We start from the raw sequence: 19724 nt of genomic DNA on the forward strand, positions 1-19724 counted from the left end.
ATTGGTGTTCCCTAGAAAGTGGAGCCTGGAGACACGTGGAGGTTTGCAAACCGCAGGAAACTTTGCTGCTAACCTGCTCTGAATTTGGAGCATGTAGTGTAATAGAAAAGTAGCTAATTACTGTGGCTTTGTGGTTTTTACAGCAAGCGCGTCTGATGTTCCTGTTAAAAGTGTAACCCTTGTCTGGCTGGAAGAAATTTCTTGCTGGGGAAAGGTGTAGGCACAAAGTCCAGAGACTCCAAGAAAATGGTTTATCATCCTGAGACCCCATGTCTGAGTTGAGCCTTCAGGCAGGGTGGCACGGTCTTGTCACCTCCCCCATCCCCAGGTGTGTCCCCATGCTGACAGGGCCAGAAGACAGCCTTCAGTAGCATCCACATGCCTGTGCAGAGCCACATACAGCTGGAAGAGGGTCAGGGCAGGCTGAGCCTGACTGGTGGTGAAATCATGGCCAGCGGGTAGACGATGGGACCCACAGGAGGTCCGTCTCGTTGTCTGAGATGCTCATTTTTGTTCCTCCCCTGCACCATAGCAGCATCATCTCCAGATGTTTTCCATCCTACCACATTGCCACCCACAGTAACAACAACCAAGGTGTCCCCAATGTCAAGGTGAGGACTCACACGTGTCTCCCCCAAAGGCAGTGAGGCACGATGGGTTCAGCCTCTGGCTTTCCCTCTGCCATGGGCTGCTCCCTGGTGTTACCAGCAATGGTAAAAAACGGGTGAAAAGGAAAGGGATCCCACAGAGACGTGCTTTGCTTGGGAACAAGGGTGTGATTTAATCTCTGTGTTTATCTCTGTACCCAGCCATTGCCTGGAGATGCGTCTGCAGCCGCGGCTCATTTCACTTTTAGCCCTGCACCTCGTCTGTGTCTCTTGGCAGGGTTGAGCCCACATTGTTCATTGACCTTGACAGGTCCAGCCTTCCCCAGCCAGCACCAGGGGCTGGCAGAGCTGATTCCTCTGTGGTGCTTAATGCAATGTCCCCATGTCCCACAGGCTACGACCACAGTGTATGTCACCGTCCTGGACGAGAACGACAACGCTCCTGCCTTCCAGCAGCAACTGTATGAGGTGACCCTTGACGAAGGTCCTGCCACACTAAATGCCAGCCTCGTCACTGTGCAGGCCCTGGACCAGGATGAGGGACCCAATGGCACGGTTGCATATGCCATCACCGAAGGCAACATCTTGGATACCTTCCACATCAACAGCACCACGGTCAGTAAGGATGCCAGCCCCATCCTGGATGTGTCCCTGTCCCACTCCCTTCAATCCCAGCTGCTCTCCCTTCACCTTCCAGGGGGAGATCCGCACAGTGAAGGAGCTGGACTACGAGATCAGCCACGGACGCTACACCTTGATCGTCACGGCCACTGACCAGTGCCCCATCTTCTCACACCGGCTGACATCGACTACCACGGTAGGGAGCTGCTGGCAGGGTTGCGACACCATGGCCTCTTTGGAGTTGTGGAGTTCCCCCTCATATGAGCAGTTTCACATCTCCTTCCCAGTGGTCACTAATTGCTTTTCCCAGCTGTGGCCAGTTTACCCAATTGCTGTGGGCCCACTCCCTCATGAAGTCTGCAAAACAGAGACATGGGCAAGGGATGCTCATGGGTTAATTAACTCAGTTATTTGGTCCTGCAAAGACACAAACAGAAGAAATTCCTACAACGGCTTTTAAGGTGCATTATGTTTTCTTTAAATGTCCCCTTGGTACTTTTGCCTTTGAAGGGTGAGTAGATAGTAAAGCATTACTATAGTATTAACTTCTGCTTCATCTTTATCTCCTCAGATTATTTATCTGCTTCTAAAATTCCTTTTTCATTCCTTGTATGGAGGCTGTTTATAGCTGCTAGTCATTTTTTTGTAGCTTTTCTCTATAGCTCTTCCATTTTTTCTGGGCCATGGTAACCTGAACTTAGCACACTGTTCAAAGCGTGTGTGTGTGTGTGTGTGGAGGGGGGGTTGTAGCACACAGACTAGCAGCTGCAAAGCAAGTGTTGTGCAGGAATTGAATCAGCTGATTATTTTTGGGTCCAAAACCAAAATTTGGCAGGTTGTACAGCAGACATGACCCATGCCAGATTGATTTTGGGGTCTGCAGGTGGAAGGGGTCAGTTAGATCATGCTTTACCCAGATACCAAGCCAAGCATTTTGTAGTTCCCTAAAAGGAGGTATTCTTCTGTGCAAAGAAAAAAAAAAGTGAAACTGAAGGGGAGATACCAGTGTGGGAGATTTCCATGGATAAAATCTGTCCTCACAAGCCTGGCAGTACTGTGCTCCATGCTTGGGCAAATGGGAAGCCTTCAGACATGTGTGTCTGATGCTGCTGGAGATGCCTTCCTGGCCCAGGAAAACTGCGGTGGAAAGTTTGAGACCCAGGGTTTAACTGCCAGCAGGGAAGGCAGGCATGCTGCAGGCGAAGGCAGAGCTTTTCCTGCTTTTGACCCAAGCAGAGACATGAACTTGGAAACTCCTTCAGCAGCAGCTACCAAAGCTAGAAGGGATAGGAAACACCCTCCCTATGTGGTCCAGGGAGTTTGTGCCAGCACCATATGAAAACAGCTTTTGGGAGGAGGATTAATGATTATTTAAGATCCCAAGTGATGAGAAATCCATCACCATGATAAAGTGTGCCAGTGTTTGTTTTCTCCACTGCTAGGAAACGGGGCAGAGGCTCAGATACACTCTTCTGTAAAGATTAGATTCAGCCAAATGCCCATCTGATAGATTTTACTATCCTTTAACCCAGGAGGTCGGAATTCTCTTCATTTTCAGTACCTTTCTTGTAACCAACCGTACCACCAAAGCTTAGTATTTTATTAGCCACTGGAGACTCTCCTCCTCAGGCAGCATTTCTCCGCTGTGCAAGTTCCCCAAAGCCTAGCAAGGGGATAACCCTCTTTGCAATACAGTATAGTATAGAGCTATATAAATGTCTTCTATAACATGTGACTCAGTTAAAAACCAAGACTCAGGTTCAATCCCCAGCCTCACCAGCAGCCCTGTGGTCTGCTCTGTCCTAAAATTGTTGATGTTTTCCCCTTTTGAGATCTGTAGAATTGATTTCTAGCCAGCTAAATGTGTCATAGGAAGGGATGCTAAGAGGGGAAACGTGCCAATGTGTTGGTGGTGTTTTGTGTTGGAATAAGGACACAAGCTGCAAATTTTTTAAAGTTGACTCAGCATTAGGAACAAAGTCCTTGGTGGAAGAAAAGGAGTGAGCAAGTGTGCAGCTGGCTGCAGAGATTGGATCTCTCAGAACTCATGGCATTGGAGGTCAAATCCATGTCTGTGGTTTTGTCTATCCAGCTTGGGTTTCCGGATGTGAATGTGGAGAACATTTGAATTCTCCATCACGGTGTGTGGCCCAGTGGTTGAAAAGGGCCCCACCTGTGTGTGGCCGGAGTTTCATAGTGTCACTGTAGGATGGACATGATCAGGAATAACTGAGTCTCTGAACTGTGAGCTGGATGTTTGGTGGACCCAGAAAAGCCAGAAATACAGGAGGCGTTTTGCGATGTCGCCCGTCCATGGCTTCCCATGGTCATGGCCAGCGGGCTGGTCTCCCCTTCCATCCCTCTCTTCTCACTGCCCTTCACCCTCTCACCGTGACTGCAGGTGCTGGTGAACCTCAATGACATCAACGACAACTGTCCCACCTTCCCACGGCCCTACGAGGGTCCCTTTGATGTCACCGAAGGGCAGCCCGGCCCACGCGTCTGGACCTTCCTGGCCCACGACGGCGACTCGGGACCCAACGGGCAAGTGGAGTACAGCATCATCGCTGGGGACCCCCTCGGTGAGCGGGGATATGGGGGCGTCCCCTCTCCTTCTGGCTGCCCCGTGAAGGAGCCTGGCTTGCAGGAGCTGGGTGGAAGTGTTTTAGAAAAGCCATCCTCCCTCCCAGCACTTCTGCGAATTCAGCCTTTCGACACCAGGAAATCCTGTTTTGAGCAACAGGAAACTTAACTCGTTCATGGCCAGCCAGTGTGTGACCGGGGCTTATGCAAGGGATGGGGGAAATCTGCTAAACATTTTGGGGGGGTGGGGTGGGGTGGGGGGTGGGGCGGAGAAAAAGAATACTGCAGAAAGAGCAGCCACGAGTTGCAAGTGCCTGGCCCCACATCCCCTCACCCCTGTGGGGTCTGCAGGGTGTTTGGGGACTGAGTTGCTCTACAACCCCTGGTGAAGCTGTATCTCCAGCCTCACCAGCACCCTGGAGCAGGTGGCAGAGGAGCTGTGGGCTTCCCTAATCGTGGGGACATAGGGCTGTCCCTCTGTGAACAGATGGTGGCTTGAGCCCAGTCCTGCCTCCCAGCTAACCCTGCTGCAAAGCTTTGCTAGAACAGCCTGGAGGCAGCTCCTCGGCTTGGTGGAATCCATGTCATGTATCCCACCCTGCTCTGGCCATCACAGTGCATGGGCAGCTGCTTGGAGGGCTGTTGGCATCTTCAGAAAGGCCCAGCCAAGGGTTGTGAGCATTCTTATTTGCCATTCAACCCATGCCCTGCTCCTGCTGGTACCCGCGGGTGCATCCAGGATAGTCCCTGGCTACCACGACCGTCCTGTATCTGCAGTAATGGGGCATGGTTTTGTCCCCAAACCCACCATGGTCCCTGTCCCCCGGCTCCGAAACAAGCCGTTCCCTGGGGAGCCGGGCTGTGCACAGAGGCACGGCACGAGCCAGGGCCCCGCTGTCTCTGGCAGGGGAGTTTGTGATCTCCCCGGTGGAAGGGGAGCTGCGGGTGCGAAAGGATGCAGAGCTGGACCGTGAGAACATCCCCTTCTACAACCTCACCATCGCCGCCCGGGACCGAGGGGTGCCCCCCCTCAGCTCCACGGTGAGTCCCCCAGTGCTGCACAGGGGGGCTGCGGGGTGCTGTCCCCTATCCCCAACTCCTTCCTCCTGGTCTCTGTCTTCACTGTCCTCCCCTCCTCCTTCTTCCCCTCATCCCTGGAGCTTTCCTCCCCCAGACTGTAGTGGCCTGAGCAGGGAAGCCCCTTCTAACCCCAGGGGGCAAAAAAAGGATGGGAAGGATGGAAATAGGTGCCACGGGCCCATATCACTTCTCTCCCCGGCAGATCCTGGTGGGTGTCCGTGTGCTGGACATCAATGACAATGACCCTGTGCTCCTCAACCTCCCGATGAACCTCACCCTCAGTGAGAATGCCCCCATCTCCAGCTTTGTCACCCGCATCCTCGCCCAGGACGCAGACAAGGGGCCAAACGCTCTCCTGACCTTTGACATAACAGCAGGCAACACAGAGAATGCCTTCTACATCAACAGCACCGTACGGTCCGGGAGGGTGGGATGCTGGCACATGGAGGGTGGACACCCCTGGCCCTGGAGCCCTGCCTTCCCTGGGCACTTATGGGTGTCATCTGGCATCCGTGCCTTGGCAGGAGATGCCCCAGGGGAAGTGCTCCTCATGTCCCTTGTAAAAGTGCTCTCTTTTTTTTCTTGGTAGAGTGGCATCATCTATGTAAACCGCCCACTGGACAGGGAGCGTGTGGCAGAGTACAGGCTGACCATCACGGTGAAGGACAACCCTGAGAATATACGCAATGCCAGGCGGGTAATTATGGACGCTTCCGGGGCCTCCAGCAATGCAGGTGTCAGAGCGGATGTGAGAAGGGGTTCATGCCGAGGCCAAAAAGACAGTGCATTTACCCACAGCATTTCCAGTAACAGCCATGTCCACCAAAAGCATCTGGGGGTCACATAGAGGGGGCTGCAACCCTCTCCCCAGCAGAGAACAGGACCAATAGGATTTAGGGCAACTCCAACATTGCATACTGACCCTGTGCAACAGCAGTAGGTGTCACGGAACGTGGGACAAAGTTTGACAGGAAAGCTGCATAACCACAATGATACCAGAGCATCCTTTGGCCCTGCCAAGATGTCCCATGCGTCATGCTTGAGGAGTGGAGGCTGGGAAGGGATGCCCAGCCCCAGGGTGAGGGTCCCTGCAGACCCTGCAGTGTGATCCAGGGAGCACAGCGTCATGGTTGCACAGGGCTGCAGCTTTGACCAGCAGCAAGCTAGAGGTGGGAGAGATGGGAGGTGATGTCAAGAAAAGGATGCTGCGGTCATCTCCCTCTTGTCCCCATTTTCCTTTAGGATTTTGACCTGCTGGTCATTTCCATAGCAGATGAGAACGACAACCACCCCCTCTTCACCCAGAGCTCCTACCAGGCCGAGGTGATGGAGAACTCAGCCCCGGGTAGGTCTTTCTTTGCTCATATATGTGGCTCCTGGAGAGTCCCTTTGGGGCCGGGCGAGGGGAGGTGTCTCCTGGCCGTGTGGAGGAGACCCGATGCTGAGCAGGGAAAGGCTGCAGGTCAGTGGGATGGGGATGCTGAGTATGAGGAGCTCCTGCCAGCGGCCTGGGGAGGTCAGCACTGAGGAGACCAGAGCTTTGCTCTATGCTGCTGGTGGAAACCCTTCCTGGCACAGGTCAGGCACAACCCTGCAAGAAATCAGATCCATTTGGGAATTGCTCAGCTGCAGACAGCAAGAGGTGCCTGCGGCCTGAGCCGAGCGCTGGGGGCAGCCTTGAGAGCACCAACCTGCCCAATATCCCTGCAGGGGATGGGAAGCCATCTCTCCATCACCAGCACCTGGAGCTGCCTTGCTCCAGCGGTTAGAGATAAAGCAGACCAGCCTGTCCAGGTAGACATCTCCCAGCCAAAGAGCTAGAAATACTTTTTTTTTTTCTTTCTTTCTTTTTGCCTTCCTGCCATTTAAATTGCTCCCTGCCCAAGACCTCGGGTACCTTCCTGTCCTGCAATCGAGAGACAGCCCAGGCAGAGGGTTTGGGTGCCTGCAGGTGATGCCCTCAGCGGCAGGGTGCTGGTGCCGCCCATCTGATGGATGTGTCTGTCTGTTTGTTTTTAGCCGGACGTCCCACTGCCTCACCTGGGCCTCACGAATCGGTCTGCAAGGCTGCAGCAGCTGCCCCCTGCCCCCGCTGCCTCGTACCCTTCGAGGCCCCTCTCTGTCACCTCCTCCATCCATTCATTGCTGTCCCTCATGCATCACTGGGGTGGGAGGGGGATGGGGGAGGCTCTGCAGGGGTCTGCCACCCACCCTAACCCTTATCATCCCATCCAGGGACTCTGGTCACGATGCTCAATGGACCCATCCTAGCTCTGGATGCTGACCATGGCAGCAATGCTATCGTGACCTACCAGCTCCTGGAGGCATCTCTGGACGTGTTTGTTATTGACAACAGGACAGGTGGGGTGGCTCAGCGGGTCCCAGCTCCCAGCCCAGGGCCATCAGGCAGCTGTGGGGTCTGTCACTGGGCTTTTCCCCCTCTCCAGGTGTTGTTTCGGTGAAGCCTGGCAGTGTGATAGACCGAGAGGCTTTGCAGGACCCTTGCCTGGAGTTCACGCTCGTGGCTCGTGACGTGGGGGGGCTGAACAGCACTGCCAGCCTGGTGGTGACCATCCTGGATGACAATGACAACCGCCCCATCTTCCAGCCAGCATTCATCACGGCACGGCTGTTGGAAAACAGCCCCCCAGGTCAGGAGAGGGCCGGGACTGGACGTGAGGGTGGGTGATGGGGAGACCTGGGTGTGCCCCTGGGACTGTGAAGATCCAGCTCCATTGTCAGGGTTGGCCAGCATGGGGGTGAAGGGAAAATTTGGGAACTGTGGCTGCCCACACGGTTTGACAGTATTTGCCTTGTGACCAGGGGCTTGTTGCTGCCTCCAACCCTTGCCTGAGAGAGCTGTTCCCCCGCTTTCCAGGCTTCTCCATCCTCCAGGTGACAGCCACGGATGCTGACAGTGGCCTCAACCAGCAGCTGGATTACCGGATAGAGGGTGGTGGCCAGGACAGGTTCCTGATTGATGCCACCACGGGGGTGATCCGTGTGGCCAACATCACCATCGACCGGGAGGAGCGGGATGCGTACCGGCTAACGGTGGTGGCTGTGGACCAGGGCACGCCAGCGCTGTCAGGCACTGCCACTGTCAGCCTCTTCATCGATGACATCAATGACTGTCGGCCCGAATTCATCAACCCCATCCAGACTGTCAGCATCCCTGAGTCGGCCACCCCTGGCACCGTGGTGGCTGAGGTGGCTGCCATTGACCGGGACCTTCACCCTCGCCTGGAGTACTACCTGCTGGAGATCGTGGCCCGTGATGACACGGATGCACTGGTGCCTGAACAGCAAGGAGTATTCACAGTGGATTTTAGGACAGGTAGGAGAGCGGGAAGGGTGGCACGGGCAGTGTGGACTCCTCTCCTCGCTTCTGCTTCTTCTTCTCTGCCTGGAGGTAGGTGTCTGAGGCATGGAGAGATGATGCTCCTCTCCTGCCTCCCCGCTGTCCTCCTCCTGCTGCCCTGTCTTACCCTGTCCTGTCCTCTCTCCCTTGGCCAACCAACTTAACTAACCCTTTTCTTTCCTTTCCGGCTCTCAGCTCACCAGGTTTGTCTCTGTGTCTGTGCTTGTTTCTCTCTCCGTGCCATCAATCGCCTCCCTCCATCTCACCCATCTCCATCACAGGTGGCTCTGCTGCAGGCCGGGCGCTGCTCAGCCTTGGCAGACTGGACACAGGCACCCTCACTGGGGGGATCAGGGGGGACTCCAGGGTAGATGGTGGGCTCTACCCTCAGGGAAGGAGGGCCAGGAACTCCCTGCATCTGTTTTGGAAGCACAGAGCTGATCCAGGAAACTAAAATGCCCTCGTTGTAAGGGTTACTGGGCAAGACTCCTAAAGACGCCAGAATGCTGAGCTAAAGTGGATGGGGTTCGGCAGAGGAGCAGCAGCAGTTGCTCCCAAACCCCTCTTGTCCACACAACACAAACCCTTACCCCAGCTGAGGCAGCATGAGAACCTGTTAGCTGGGCAGAGCGGAGCAGGCAGGAAGGCAGGAGATGGAGAACGGGGAGAAAAGTTGTCTTCTCCTGTAGCTACCGAGTATTTTCCCCATTTAGCCTTTGGGAAGAGGCAGGAGAGCAAGTGCAGCAGAGGTTGCAGCAGTCGGCTGGTACAGACCAGGCTGCTGAGGGTCCTGAATGGAGGGGCACAGGCACAGCCTGTGACCCCCACCTTTTTGGGGTTCCCAGGAGCTGTGAAGATCAAAAGTCCCCTCAACCGGGAACTGGTGGCCACCTACGAGCTCACCATCTCCGTCCATGACAATGCCAGCGAAGTCATCGACCGCTCAGTCAGCGTGCCCAACGGTAAGCGTGGGCTCTGCCCACGGAGCGCAAGGCCAGAGGTGGCAGCTGCCAGGGGCTGGCACAGTTCCCCTACCTCCCTCTCCATCCTGACAAGCAACATTTCCAGTGGGAGCAGTCCTGGGCCAGCTCCCATCAGGTTCGGTTTCTCCTCTGGGCCCTCCTTTAGCGAATGGCTCGGGCATCCCAGGGATGGAGAGAACTATTTGTCCATAACCTTACCATGGGAGATGCCCACTTCTTCATTACTATCCCCATCGTGTCTTGCGACCCTGCTCCTGGTAATTCCAGGCCCATGTGTGAGAAGGCACATACAGATCAGGAGTAGGTCTCAAGCAGGTGAGACCATGTTATGGCCAGGTCAGGGCATAGCAGCTTTGCTGAATATTGTCATTTTTCTTGGTGAACTAGCTCCATTTAGTTGGCTTTTCTGGAGTTTCATGCTTGTATATTTACAACCCTCCTTTCTCCCGTTCTTCTTTCCCTTCTCTTTCCCGCTTGTTCTCTGCCTCTTCTCTTCCCCCGTGGTCTCCACCATGGCCACAGCCAAGCTGACAATCAACGTCTTGGACGTCAATGACAACACGCCCCGCTTCCGCCCCTTTGGGGTCACCTATTTCACTGAGAGGATCCTGGAGGGAGCCACACAGGGCACCACACTCATCTCCATCTCGGCAGTGGACCCAGACAAAGGTGCCAATGGGCAGATCACCTATGAGCTGCTGAACCTCTCCCCAGAAGGCTATGCCTGCCTTGAAGACCAGTCAGCAGGTTGGTGGCCTTGGGAGCTGGGAGTCTGGGCAGGTCAGTGGCCTGGGGCAGGTTTCTTATTTCAGGGTCTCCTGTCCTCTAGGGAAGGTCGTGGCCAACAGGACAGTGGACTACGAGGAGGTGCAGTGGCTGAACTTCACCATTCGAGCCTCTGACAACGGCTCTCCCCGCAGATCTGCTGAGATCCCTGTGTACCTCGAGATAGTGGACATCAATGACAACAATCCCATTTTCAGCCAGCCATCCTACCAGGTAAGCTGGACTCCCTTGTTCAAGTCCCTGTGGGGCTGGGCAGTGCCTTCCTTGTGATGACAGGCACAGAGCTGGGGGTTGTCCAGGGACACCTTCTCTTCCTCTGTCGGTGGTTGAACCATATGAAGAAGATGGTCAACCCACCAATGTACTCTGTGTGAACATCTTGTTCTGGGTCCAGCTGTGCCCACCCCTGGGTGTCACCCTGCACCCTGGCTTACTGCCCAGTGAAACAGCAAGTGAGGGAACAACCCGTCCTGCCTGTTCCCTTTGCTTGCAGAAAGCTGTCTTTGAGGACGTGCCGTTGGGTACAGTCATCCTGAGGGTCAAGGCCACAGATGCAGATTCTGGGCGTTTTGCTCTCATCCAGTACAGCCTGGGGGACGGAGAGGGCAAGTTTGGCATAAATCCCAACACGGTAAGGAACAAACCAAGGCTGGGACAGAGCAGGGGAAGGAGAGGGATGGCTGACATGGTCCCACCTTGTGCCTTGCTCCCACACCTCACCTTCTGCCCCTTCTCGAGTACCTGCTCTGCCAGACAAGGTCTACCTGAAAGTCTCTGTGTGCTGCAGGGTGACATCTATGTCCTGTCAGCCCTGGACCGGGAGAAGAAGGATCACTACACACTGACAGCTGTGGCCAGGGACAACCCTGGGGATGTCTCCAGTAACCGTCGGGAGAACTCTGTGCAGGTAGGGCTCTCCTCCCACCACCCCTCGTGTGATGGTCACCAGTAAGAAGGTGTTAAACCTCAGGCTTTCCTTCCCAGCAAGCTTGCTGGTGGCTCGGGGAGGAATTAGCCAGAAGGAAGAGTAGGTGACCCCAGAGCCTGTAGGGTAGATGGTGCAGGGCACTTTGTAATGTGGGAACAGTGTGTCAGCAGGAGGGGACAGAGCGGGGGGGGGCAGGGGAGGGTGACATGATTGTCTGCAAGTGCTCCAGCATGAATGGGTGTCCCGGCCATGGCCACCCCCATTGTTGGAGGCAGGAATTCGGCTAGCAGATCTACACGAATAGCAGGAAGGGCACTGCGCGCCGGCAGCGGAGCCGTGGGTCGTGGCAGGGATATGGCCCCCAGGGGCTGCCCAGCTGTCTCCAGCCTCACGTCACCCAGCTGGCTGTGCTTTGTCAAAGGTGCTGATCACAGTCCTGGACATCAATGACTTCAGGCCCCAGTTCAGCAAGAGCCAGTTCAGCACCAGTGTCTATGAGAATGAGCCAGCAGGGACCTCGGTGATCACAATGACTGCCACCGACCTGGACGAAGGGGAAAACGGGATGGTGACCTACAGCATCGAGGGCCCCGGAGCAGGTAGGTGCTGCTGGTGAGGGGCTGCTCCCCAGGGAAGAGGGTTATGATGAAGAACAATTAGAGGAGATGTAGGGGCCAAGCTTACATGCCATGTCCCACAGCTGGTTTGAAGCAAGGTTGTGCGAGCGCTGCCGGGAGCAATGCTGAAAGCGTGGAGTTTTCAGTATTGCTCCACATCTCCCAGTTCCTTGTGGCGTGACATGTTGCAGCCTTGCCTGCCTTCATCCTCCAGCCCAGCCTTGGTTCATCCTCTTCTCCCCCACCCCAGCAGGACTTTCTATGTACACAAGTGTGTCTTGTAGCAAACCCACTGCATGCTTTAGAGGAAAGCTAAGAAGAGCTAGGAGGAGGTTGTGGGTGGATACTGGTTGTGCCTGTATCTCTGCACACCAAGGAGTGATAGGAACCAGGCAAAAAACAACATAAATGTAGAGGGGAATGGCAGAACATTCATTTTCCCGAGACTCATGGACTCCTCTGACCATCAGCCTGGGCAGGTGCTCTGAAAAACCCTGAGACCATTCACACACCTGGCCTCAGGCAGCCTTGACAGGGATTTCCCACCAGTGAGGGGTGTGCTTCAGCGGTATACTGGTTTCTAATTGTAATTTATCTGACGTGAAGTGTCCTGAGTCAGAGGTGTGTTTTTCCTGCCCCCAGAGGCTTTCAAGATCAATAAAGACTCTGGGCTTGTCACATCCCGGTGGCGCTTGCAGTCCTACGAGAGGTTCAATCTCACCGTGGTGGCCACGGACAAAGGGCATCCTCCTCTCTGGGGGACCACCATGCTCCACATCGAGGTCATCGACATCAACGACAACCGCCCTGTCTTCATCCGCCCACCCAACGGCACCATCCTGCACATCAAGGAGGTAAATCCTTTGGGAGGGAGCAGGGCTTGTGGCGTGCCGAGTCTGTGTCTGGGAGCGCTCCTGCCTACTGGTGGCAAAATCCAATCTCCAACTCTACCGGGGACGGAACAAGACCTTGATTTGACGGGTGGTAAGAAGGTTTGGGTCATGAGGCTGGGTGATCAACAACAGCCCCTCTCCATACGTGTGAGTGGGGGTGCTGGGGAAGCTTTGGGGAACAGAAACACCAGCAGCACGCAAATTAAACAGCCAGTCTGCTGAACCTATTTATAAACAAGGACTGAAATGCTGACATTTAAGATGTTTCTCCTTTCTGGGAAGCCAGGCTTGGCTCAGCCAGTCCCCAGCACCTGCACGGAGCAGCCACCCTCCCAAAGGGAATGATGGCTTCATGTTGCCAGGCTCCAGTTGGGTTTTGGGGAGCGGGAGCCTGTTGACCCCAATACAAAGGGGTCAGAGGGGCAGGGGGGAGTGGAGGGCTCAGGTGCAGTGCCGGGGCTGAAGGGCTACGTGTGTGCAAGCAGGAGATCCCCCTGCGATCCAATGTCTACGAGGTCTACGCCACGGACAAAGACGAGGGCCTCAATGGAATGGTGCTCTACAGCCTGCTGAAAACTGGGGCAGGGAACAAAGACTGGGAGTATTTCAGCATCGACTCAGTCAGCGGGCTGATCCAGACGGCCATGCGGTTGGACCGGGAGAAGCAGGCAGTGTACAATGTAAGCCAGGCGGCAGCGTGCCCGTGGGGTGGCCAGGATGGTCCTCGAGGCTGTGGGTCTGGTGTGGGGCTAGCAGGATGCAAGGGATGTGGTGGGGATGGAGTCAGCTGCCACAGTCGTGAACTTGTCACCCCTTAGCAGGAACTGGGTGGTTATGAAGTGGCATCGGAGAGTTGCCCCCTGGTGGGCCAACTCCCAGTTCCCTGTTAAACCCCCCAAAAATCCTCCACCACCCAGCTGTCCCGTCTGTCTGTGCCTCCAGTCCCCTGGCCCGTGTGGTTTTGCCCAGGACGGCCTTTTGCCTCTCTCCCCAGCTGATCATCGTGGCCTGCGACCAGGGCCAGCCAGCCTACGAGACCATGCAGCCCCTGCAGATCGCACTCGATGATATTGATGACAATGAGCCCATCTTCCTCAGGCCACCCGTAAGGCGTGGGATGGAGGGGGTGGGACACAGGGCATGCAGGGATGGCGATGTCGGCAAGCACGTGTGATGGAGCATGCATCGCTGGGCATCACCATGGTGGGGAGCACAATGGGATCTGTCTGCTTTTATTTAAAGCCACCTCAGTGCTCATAACACTCCCTTCTCCTGGGGTCTCTGGCAGAGGGACAGTCCCCAGTACCAGGCACTCTCCGTCCCTGAGCACTCACAGCCAGGCACCGTGGTGGGGAACGTCACCGGGGCAGTAGATGCGGATGAGGGCTCCAACGCCATCGTTTACTACTTCATAGCAGGTGGGTGCTGAGCCAGGAGGGGACGGGCAGCTCTGCATTCCTCAGCACAACCCTTCCCAAGGGTTTCTGTCGCTCCCATCATCTCCTCACTGCTTTTCTGGCCTGGCCAACGGTCAAGGTGGCGTTTCAGAAATGCCAAGCCTAGAGGGGAATAACTGGCAATCCTTTTCTACACCCAGCTGGGAACCAGGAGAGCAACTTCCAGCTGAGCCGAGAGGGGAAGCTGCAGGTCTTGCAAGACCTGGACCGGGAGAAGGAGCCATACTACTCCATCATCGTCAAAGCATCCAGCCAGAGGAACTGGTCCCCTCCCCAGGACCAGCAGGCGGGCAGAGCCCAGCCCTGGGACCTCAGTGGGGACCTGACCCTTCAGGAGGTGCGGATCTTCCTGGACGACATCAATGACCAGTCCCCCCAGTTCACCAAGTCGGAGTACACAGCGGGTAAGGGGTGCCAGGGGCTGGGGGGGGGCACCAGGAGCCAGAGATACTCCGGGGAGAGTCCAGCAGATGAAGGGGCAGTGAGAGCCAGCCCAGCCCCAGGTTCCTGTCCCATCTCTCTCTCTCTCAAAGGGGTAGCCACTGACGCCAAGGTGGGATCGGAGCTGATCAGAGTGGTCGCAGTGGATGCCGATATAGGCAATAACAGCCTGGTCCTGTACAACATCTTGGGCATCCGCTACATCAAGCATCAGTCCAATGACTCTGAGGAGGTGGCCAACATCTTCAGCATTGGTGTGTACCCTGCATGCTGTAGGAGCATGGCATCAGGGCCAGAGACATCCCTGTGGGCAAAGACTTCCCCGTGGTCAGGGTCACTAATCCTGGGCTTGTGACCATCCTTTCCCCAGGAACCCTTGATGGGATCCTGCGGACCTTTGACCTCTTCACGGCCTACAACCCTGGCTACTTTGTGGTGGACGTCATGGCCTCTGACCTGGTGGGCCACAATGACACAGCCATTGTGGGGATTTACATCCTACGTGATGACCAGCGGGTCAAAATCATCATCAATGAGATCCCCGACAAAGTCAGGCAGTTTGAGGAGGAGTTCATCAGCCTGCTCTCCAACATCACAGGCGCCATTGTCAACACGGATGATGTGCAGGTAACCACCCCTGAGGTTGCTTGGAGGGGTAGGTAAGCTTTCACATGCTGGTTGGGAGATCTCCTTTGAGGGTGCCCTGTCTGTATAAACTGTAGACACCCCTGAGCTCTGAAGGTGACAAATAACACCCCAGGCTGGGGTGTATTGAAGGGGTTCAGACCAACCCCATGCCAAGCTTGAGGGTCTCTGGCCACATGAGCACGTCAGGGCATGCTTGGGAGATGTCCTGGGAGGAGACACCTCTCCCACACTGCAGACCTTGCGGTCTCTCCCCAGTTCCATGTGGACAAGAAGGGTCGGGTGAACTTCGCACAGACAGAGCTGCTGATCCACGTTGTGAACAGGGAGACCAACCGCATCCTGGATGTGGAGCGGTATGTCACCTGGCCCATCACCCAGCCCATCACCCAGCCCGTTGAGTCCTTGGGGAGCCTCATTAACAGCAAGATGCCCAAGCAACCCTTCTCTTCCCAGGGTGATTCAGATGATAGATGAGAACAAGGAGCAGCTGAGGAACCTCTTCAGGAACTACAATGTGCTGGATGTGCAGCCTGCCATCACTGCCCGGGCCCCAGATGACCTCTCAGCTCTGCAGGTAATAGCACAGCTGGGGCTGGAGATGGCTGCTGCTCACAGGTGGGGCACTGTCCCTTCCATCCTCCATGGCCCTCCATGGACTGGGGAGATATTTCACCCAAATAATTTCAGGCAGGTGCCCACCACTGTATGCTGGCTTCATGCCAGAGGTTGCCACTACCCTTCTGTCTCTCCTAGATGGTGATCATCGTGCTGGCCGTCCTGCTTTTCCTGGCTGCCATGCTCTTCATCCTGATGAACTGGTACTACCGGACAGTGTAAGTAACGCCTGGGCTCTGCCCCACTGGCCGCAATCTCCTGATGGGCCAGGGGGCACCTGCGTGGCTGCTCCCGGCCCTGGCGGGGCTGGCAAAGGAGCTTCCCAACACCTTCTGTGGCAGGGCTCAGCTTGGGTTCAGAAATTGCCCTTCTTCCCCCAAAATACAGTGGCTTTAACACTGATAGTGCCCCTCCCCTGCAAGTTTTCCATCCTTATTGCTACACGGGCTGTTTACAGGTTTATTGCAAATCTGTGTCCCCCTCTCCTTTTGAGCATCTTGATTTTCTTCCCTGATATGCTGTATTTCTTTCACAGGCACAAAAGGAAATTGAAAGCCATAGTGGCTGGCTCCACCGGTGAGCAGTGTTTGGGGTTTTCCAGCTGCATGGACAGCAGGGTGCATGAAGAGCACGGAGGGGGTACAGAGGGAGATGCGGGAGATCTCAGTGGGGTGCAAATCAGAGGTGACCCTGCCCAGCAAGGCACAATGCAGGGAGGCTTTTCTTAGCATCCAGGCTCCGCATTATCAGTGTGTTTCTCATGCCACCGGTGCCTGTTTGGTCACTGCATTTCCCCAAGAGCTAAGTGCCATCCTGTGGTTTGACGATCAGCCCACCAACATGCCACGCTGTAACCCCTGCTCCTGCCTTTTGCAGGGAACAGAGGCTTTATGGACATCATGGACATGCCAAACACCAACAAGTACTCCTTTGATGGGTGAGTCCTCCTCTTCCTTCCCCTTGCCGGTTTGCCACCTTGCGGGATCACAGGCTGCTCCCTGAGAGAGGATGCCTGTGTTTTGCAGCCAGGGATGCACAGGAGGCGGAGGCATGATGCCTCTCTGCTCTGCAGAGGGACGGAGCCAGCCATGCCATTTGGGGCGTGACTCTGGCCCTGGGACACGTGCCTACCTCGAGAGCTTTCAAAGACTTTGTGCTTTCTCCTGTGACTCTTGTCTCTGCCAATACTGGCCAGGCTTGGGGTAAACAGAGATGATGGGCAGGTGTCACACGTCTGGATCCTGCACAGGCCAGGAGGAGGCAGCGCAACCTCAGCATCCTGGCTCTGGATGGGGTTGGGGGTGCTGCCCCTCTTGCTTGTGCTGAAGGCTGCTCCTCTCCCCCGGGCAGGGCCAACCCGGTGTGGCTGGACCCCTTCTGCAGGAACATGGAGCTGGCAGCGCAGGCGGAGCACGAGGACGACCTGCCGGAGAACCTGAGCGAGATCACTGACCTCTGGAACAGCCCTGCCCGCACCCACGTGAGACATGGCCCCCACCGGGACCCCTCCTCCCTGCGCCCACCACCCGCACCGCCTGTCAGCCACTCTCTCCTCCCGCAGGGTACCTTCGGCAGGGAGCCTTCCGCAGCCAAGCCTGAGGATGACCGCTATCTGCGGGCCGCCATCCAGGAGTATGACAACATTGCCAAGCTGGGGCAGATCATGCGGGAGGGACCCATCAAGGTGAGTGTTGAGTGTGGGCACCCTCCACCAAGGGGGTCTTCTCCTACCACTACAGTTTCCAGGTTCTCGGCTGCAGCACCAGAGGGTCACGTTGCTCAAAAAAGTGCTGGGATGAGGCCATCCCCCCTGTGACCAAACCATCTCCTTTGGGTAACCCATCGTCTCTCCCCCTCCACCCAGGGCTCTCTCTTGAAGGTGGTTCTGGATGATTACATGCGCTTGAAAAAACTCTTTGCCCAGCGGATGGTGCATAAGGCCACCACCAGTCAGGGGGACCGCTCCTCGGTCTCAGAGGTAGATGGGCTGTGCATGGGCGCGGGGAGATGCTTGCCGTGCCCTCTGGGATGCAGTGTGTCTTCCTGGCCCCACAGGCCGCGGTTGCTCCCCGTGGCTGCAGTCCCCATCACTCGGTGGTTCCCTCATTCTCTGCTTGGCCAAAATGAGCCAGGCGCTGGTTTTCCACTGAGGCTGCCAGTTCCCTGCAGTACCCCAGCTCTCGTGACCCCCTGTGTTTTCTCTGAGCATCAGAGACTTCTCCTTCAGTCTCTCCCACGGTGGGGGAGGACCTCCCTCTTTGGAGGGTGGGCTCTGTCCATCACCTCCCCCTCTCTCTCGAGGCTGGCCAAGAAGCTGCAGGTCCCTGCATGCACACAGGGACATCTTCCCTACCCTCTGCTTCTCTAAGCTTAGCAACTCAGCAGGTCTGAGGCAAAAAGGCTGAAATAGAGGGTTTTGGTGCAGGAGGGCTGGTGTTGGGGACAAGGAACTCCTGCAGCCTTCCTTCTCTTCATGGGGGTGCAAAACTTGGGGCAAACAGAGCAGAGGAGAGCAGTGGGATGGGAGACACCTTTGAGCCCTTCTGCCCCCCATCCCTCCTCACGCTTATCCCCCTCCAGCCTTCCCTCAACTCCTTTCCTTGTCTGCCTCCTGCCCCACCACCCTCACACAACCCCAAATCCCAAACCCAGTCCAAACTCCTCCTTGGCTGCTGTGGGACACACTACCCAGCTGGCAGCTGATGCCTGAGCCGGGATGACCACCCAGCAAGTGCTCTGGCTGGAGATCATCATTGCACTGGTGATCCTCATCACCGTGGTCTGAGGCTGCTTCAGAAGACAAGGGTCCCATCCCTCCCGCTGGGCTCCGCCATTGCAGGAGGTTTGGAGACGTGGAAGCCAGGATCTGCTCCGGCTGCTATTGTGATTCCCCTGCTCCATGAACCTTTTGCAGCTGATCCAGAAGGAGCTGGAGGAGGAGGAGGAGGAGGAGCGCAGCCCCAGCCAGGGCAGCCTTCGCTTCCGCCACAAGCAACCAGTGGAGCTGAAAGGTCCCGATGGCATCCATGTGGTGCATGGCAGCACAGGCACGCTGCTCGCCTCTGACCTCAACAGCCTGCCTGAGGATGACCAGAAGGTGCTGGGGCGCTCGCTGGAGACTCTGACCGCCGACTGTGGGGGCTACAGTGACCACAACGCCCGCACTGAGTCAGCCAAGTCCACCCCCCTGCACAAGATGCGGGAGGTGATCATGGAGAGCCCTCTGGAGATCACAGAGTTATGACGAGCGGTGGTGCTGGTGGTGCTCCTCTAGGCAAGCCGGGGCCAGCAGGGATGAAGCACGGACCAGGGGGGCCGTGGCGGGCACTGTGGGCACCCCAAGACCAGTGCTTGGCCCCCTCCTTCACCTGCAGAAGGAGTCCAGGCCAACCAGTGCAGTTTGCTCTGGCAGCCTTGGAGAGCTTGGCCCCAGGAAAGGGCTCTCAGGACCAGTATGCTTTTACTCACCTGTCATTTATCCATGAAAGCATTAAATTTTTTTTATTTTTCTTATTAAAAAAAAAAAAGTTTTTTTTTTTTAAAAAAAAAGAAAAGCTAAATGAATCCAATGAGTCCAGACTGGACAGGGGTGAAGGTGCAGGATGATAAGCCGCTGCAGCATCCCCAGGCGCAGGCTGGAGACAAGCAGCCATCACACCTCAACCATGGGCAGAGGGAGGGCTGGGACAGCATAGGGAGGGGCTGTGTCTGGTTGGCATAAATGTCACCTTTCCAGCAAGGAAGGCCCCCCCAGAAAAAAAACAAAAAACAAAAAACAAACAAAAAAAAACCCCAAGACATTTCTCCATTTTGCTGGCTTTACCAAAACATGTTGCGACATTGAAAAAGAGAGAGACTGACAATAACTGGGGCTTCTGGATGTGGAGTGCTTGTGCGTGTTTTTTCTTGCCCTTTTCTTTCCCCTTCTCTCTTGCTTTTGGGTTTGTTCGTTCGAGGGTTTGTTTCCAATCGTAACCTTGTGGAGAGTTTCGGGCACGGTCTGTTACGGGACTCAGAAATACACTGTCTATGGTTTTGGGTAAACTGTCTGTCATCCTTCCTCCCCAGCTCTACTGTGCCAGATTCATCATACCCAAACCTCC

At 55.9% G+C, this 19724-nt stretch overlaps 1 protein-coding gene across 3 annotated transcripts in view; it reads left to right on the forward strand.

Annotated features, from left to right (window-relative positions):
• The window catches only part of CDH23 (cadherin related 23), a 213404-nt gene extending 193739 nt beyond the window's left edge, over positions 1–19665 (forward strand). For 2 of the 3 annotated variants that reach the window (XM_055720363.1, XM_055720365.1), the window contains exons 30-60: positions 1002–1223; positions 1306–1425; positions 3631–3811; positions 4720–4853; positions 5095–5304; positions 5482–5589; positions 6135–6237; positions 7128–7253; positions 7340–7543; positions 7771–8229; positions 9099–9215; positions 9759–9983; positions 10066–10235; positions 10516–10653; positions 10810–10929; positions 11372–11549; positions 12210–12421; positions 12946–13140; positions 13455–13565; positions 13749–13878; positions 14058–14321; positions 14451–14612; positions 14729–14985; positions 15262–15359; positions 15460–15580; positions 15760–15839; positions 16157–16197; positions 16498–16558; positions 16972–17101; positions 17183–17305; positions 17486–18671. In XM_055720363.1, the coding sequence (XP_055576338.1) occupies positions 1002–1223; positions 1306–1425; positions 3631–3811; positions 4720–4853; positions 5095–5304; positions 5482–5589; positions 6135–6237; positions 7128–7253; positions 7340–7543; positions 7771–8229; positions 9099–9215; positions 9759–9983; positions 10066–10235; positions 10516–10653; positions 10810–10929; positions 11372–11549; positions 12210–12421; positions 12946–13140; positions 13455–13565; positions 13749–13878; positions 14058–14321; positions 14451–14612; positions 14729–14985; positions 15262–15359; positions 15460–15580; positions 15760–15839; positions 16157–16197; positions 16498–16558; positions 16972–17101; positions 17183–17305; positions 17486–17989 (5304 nt within the window). In that variant the 3' untranslated portion in view covers positions 17990–18671. Of the gene's footprint in view, positions 1–1001; positions 1224–1305; positions 1426–3630; positions 3812–4719; positions 4854–5094; positions 5305–5481; positions 5590–6134; positions 6238–7127; positions 7254–7339; positions 7544–7770; positions 8230–9098; positions 9216–9758; positions 9984–10065; positions 10236–10515; positions 10654–10809; positions 10930–11371; positions 11550–12209; positions 12422–12945; positions 13141–13454; positions 13566–13748; positions 13879–14057; positions 14322–14450; positions 14613–14728; positions 14986–15261; positions 15360–15459; positions 15581–15759; positions 15840–16156; positions 16198–16497; positions 16559–16971; positions 17102–17182; positions 17306–17485 lie in introns of all 3 variants that reach the window. The other variant, XM_055720362.1, reaches the window with a different exon arrangement.
• Positions 19666–19724: the final 59 nt, after the last annotated feature.

Source organism: Falco cherrug, chromosome 9 (genome assembly GCF_023634085.1).
Source record: "Falco cherrug isolate bFalChe1 chromosome 9, bFalChe1.pri, whole genome shotgun sequence".
NCBI classification, from domain to species: Eukaryota; Metazoa; Chordata; class Aves; order Falconiformes; family Falconidae; genus Falco; species Falco cherrug.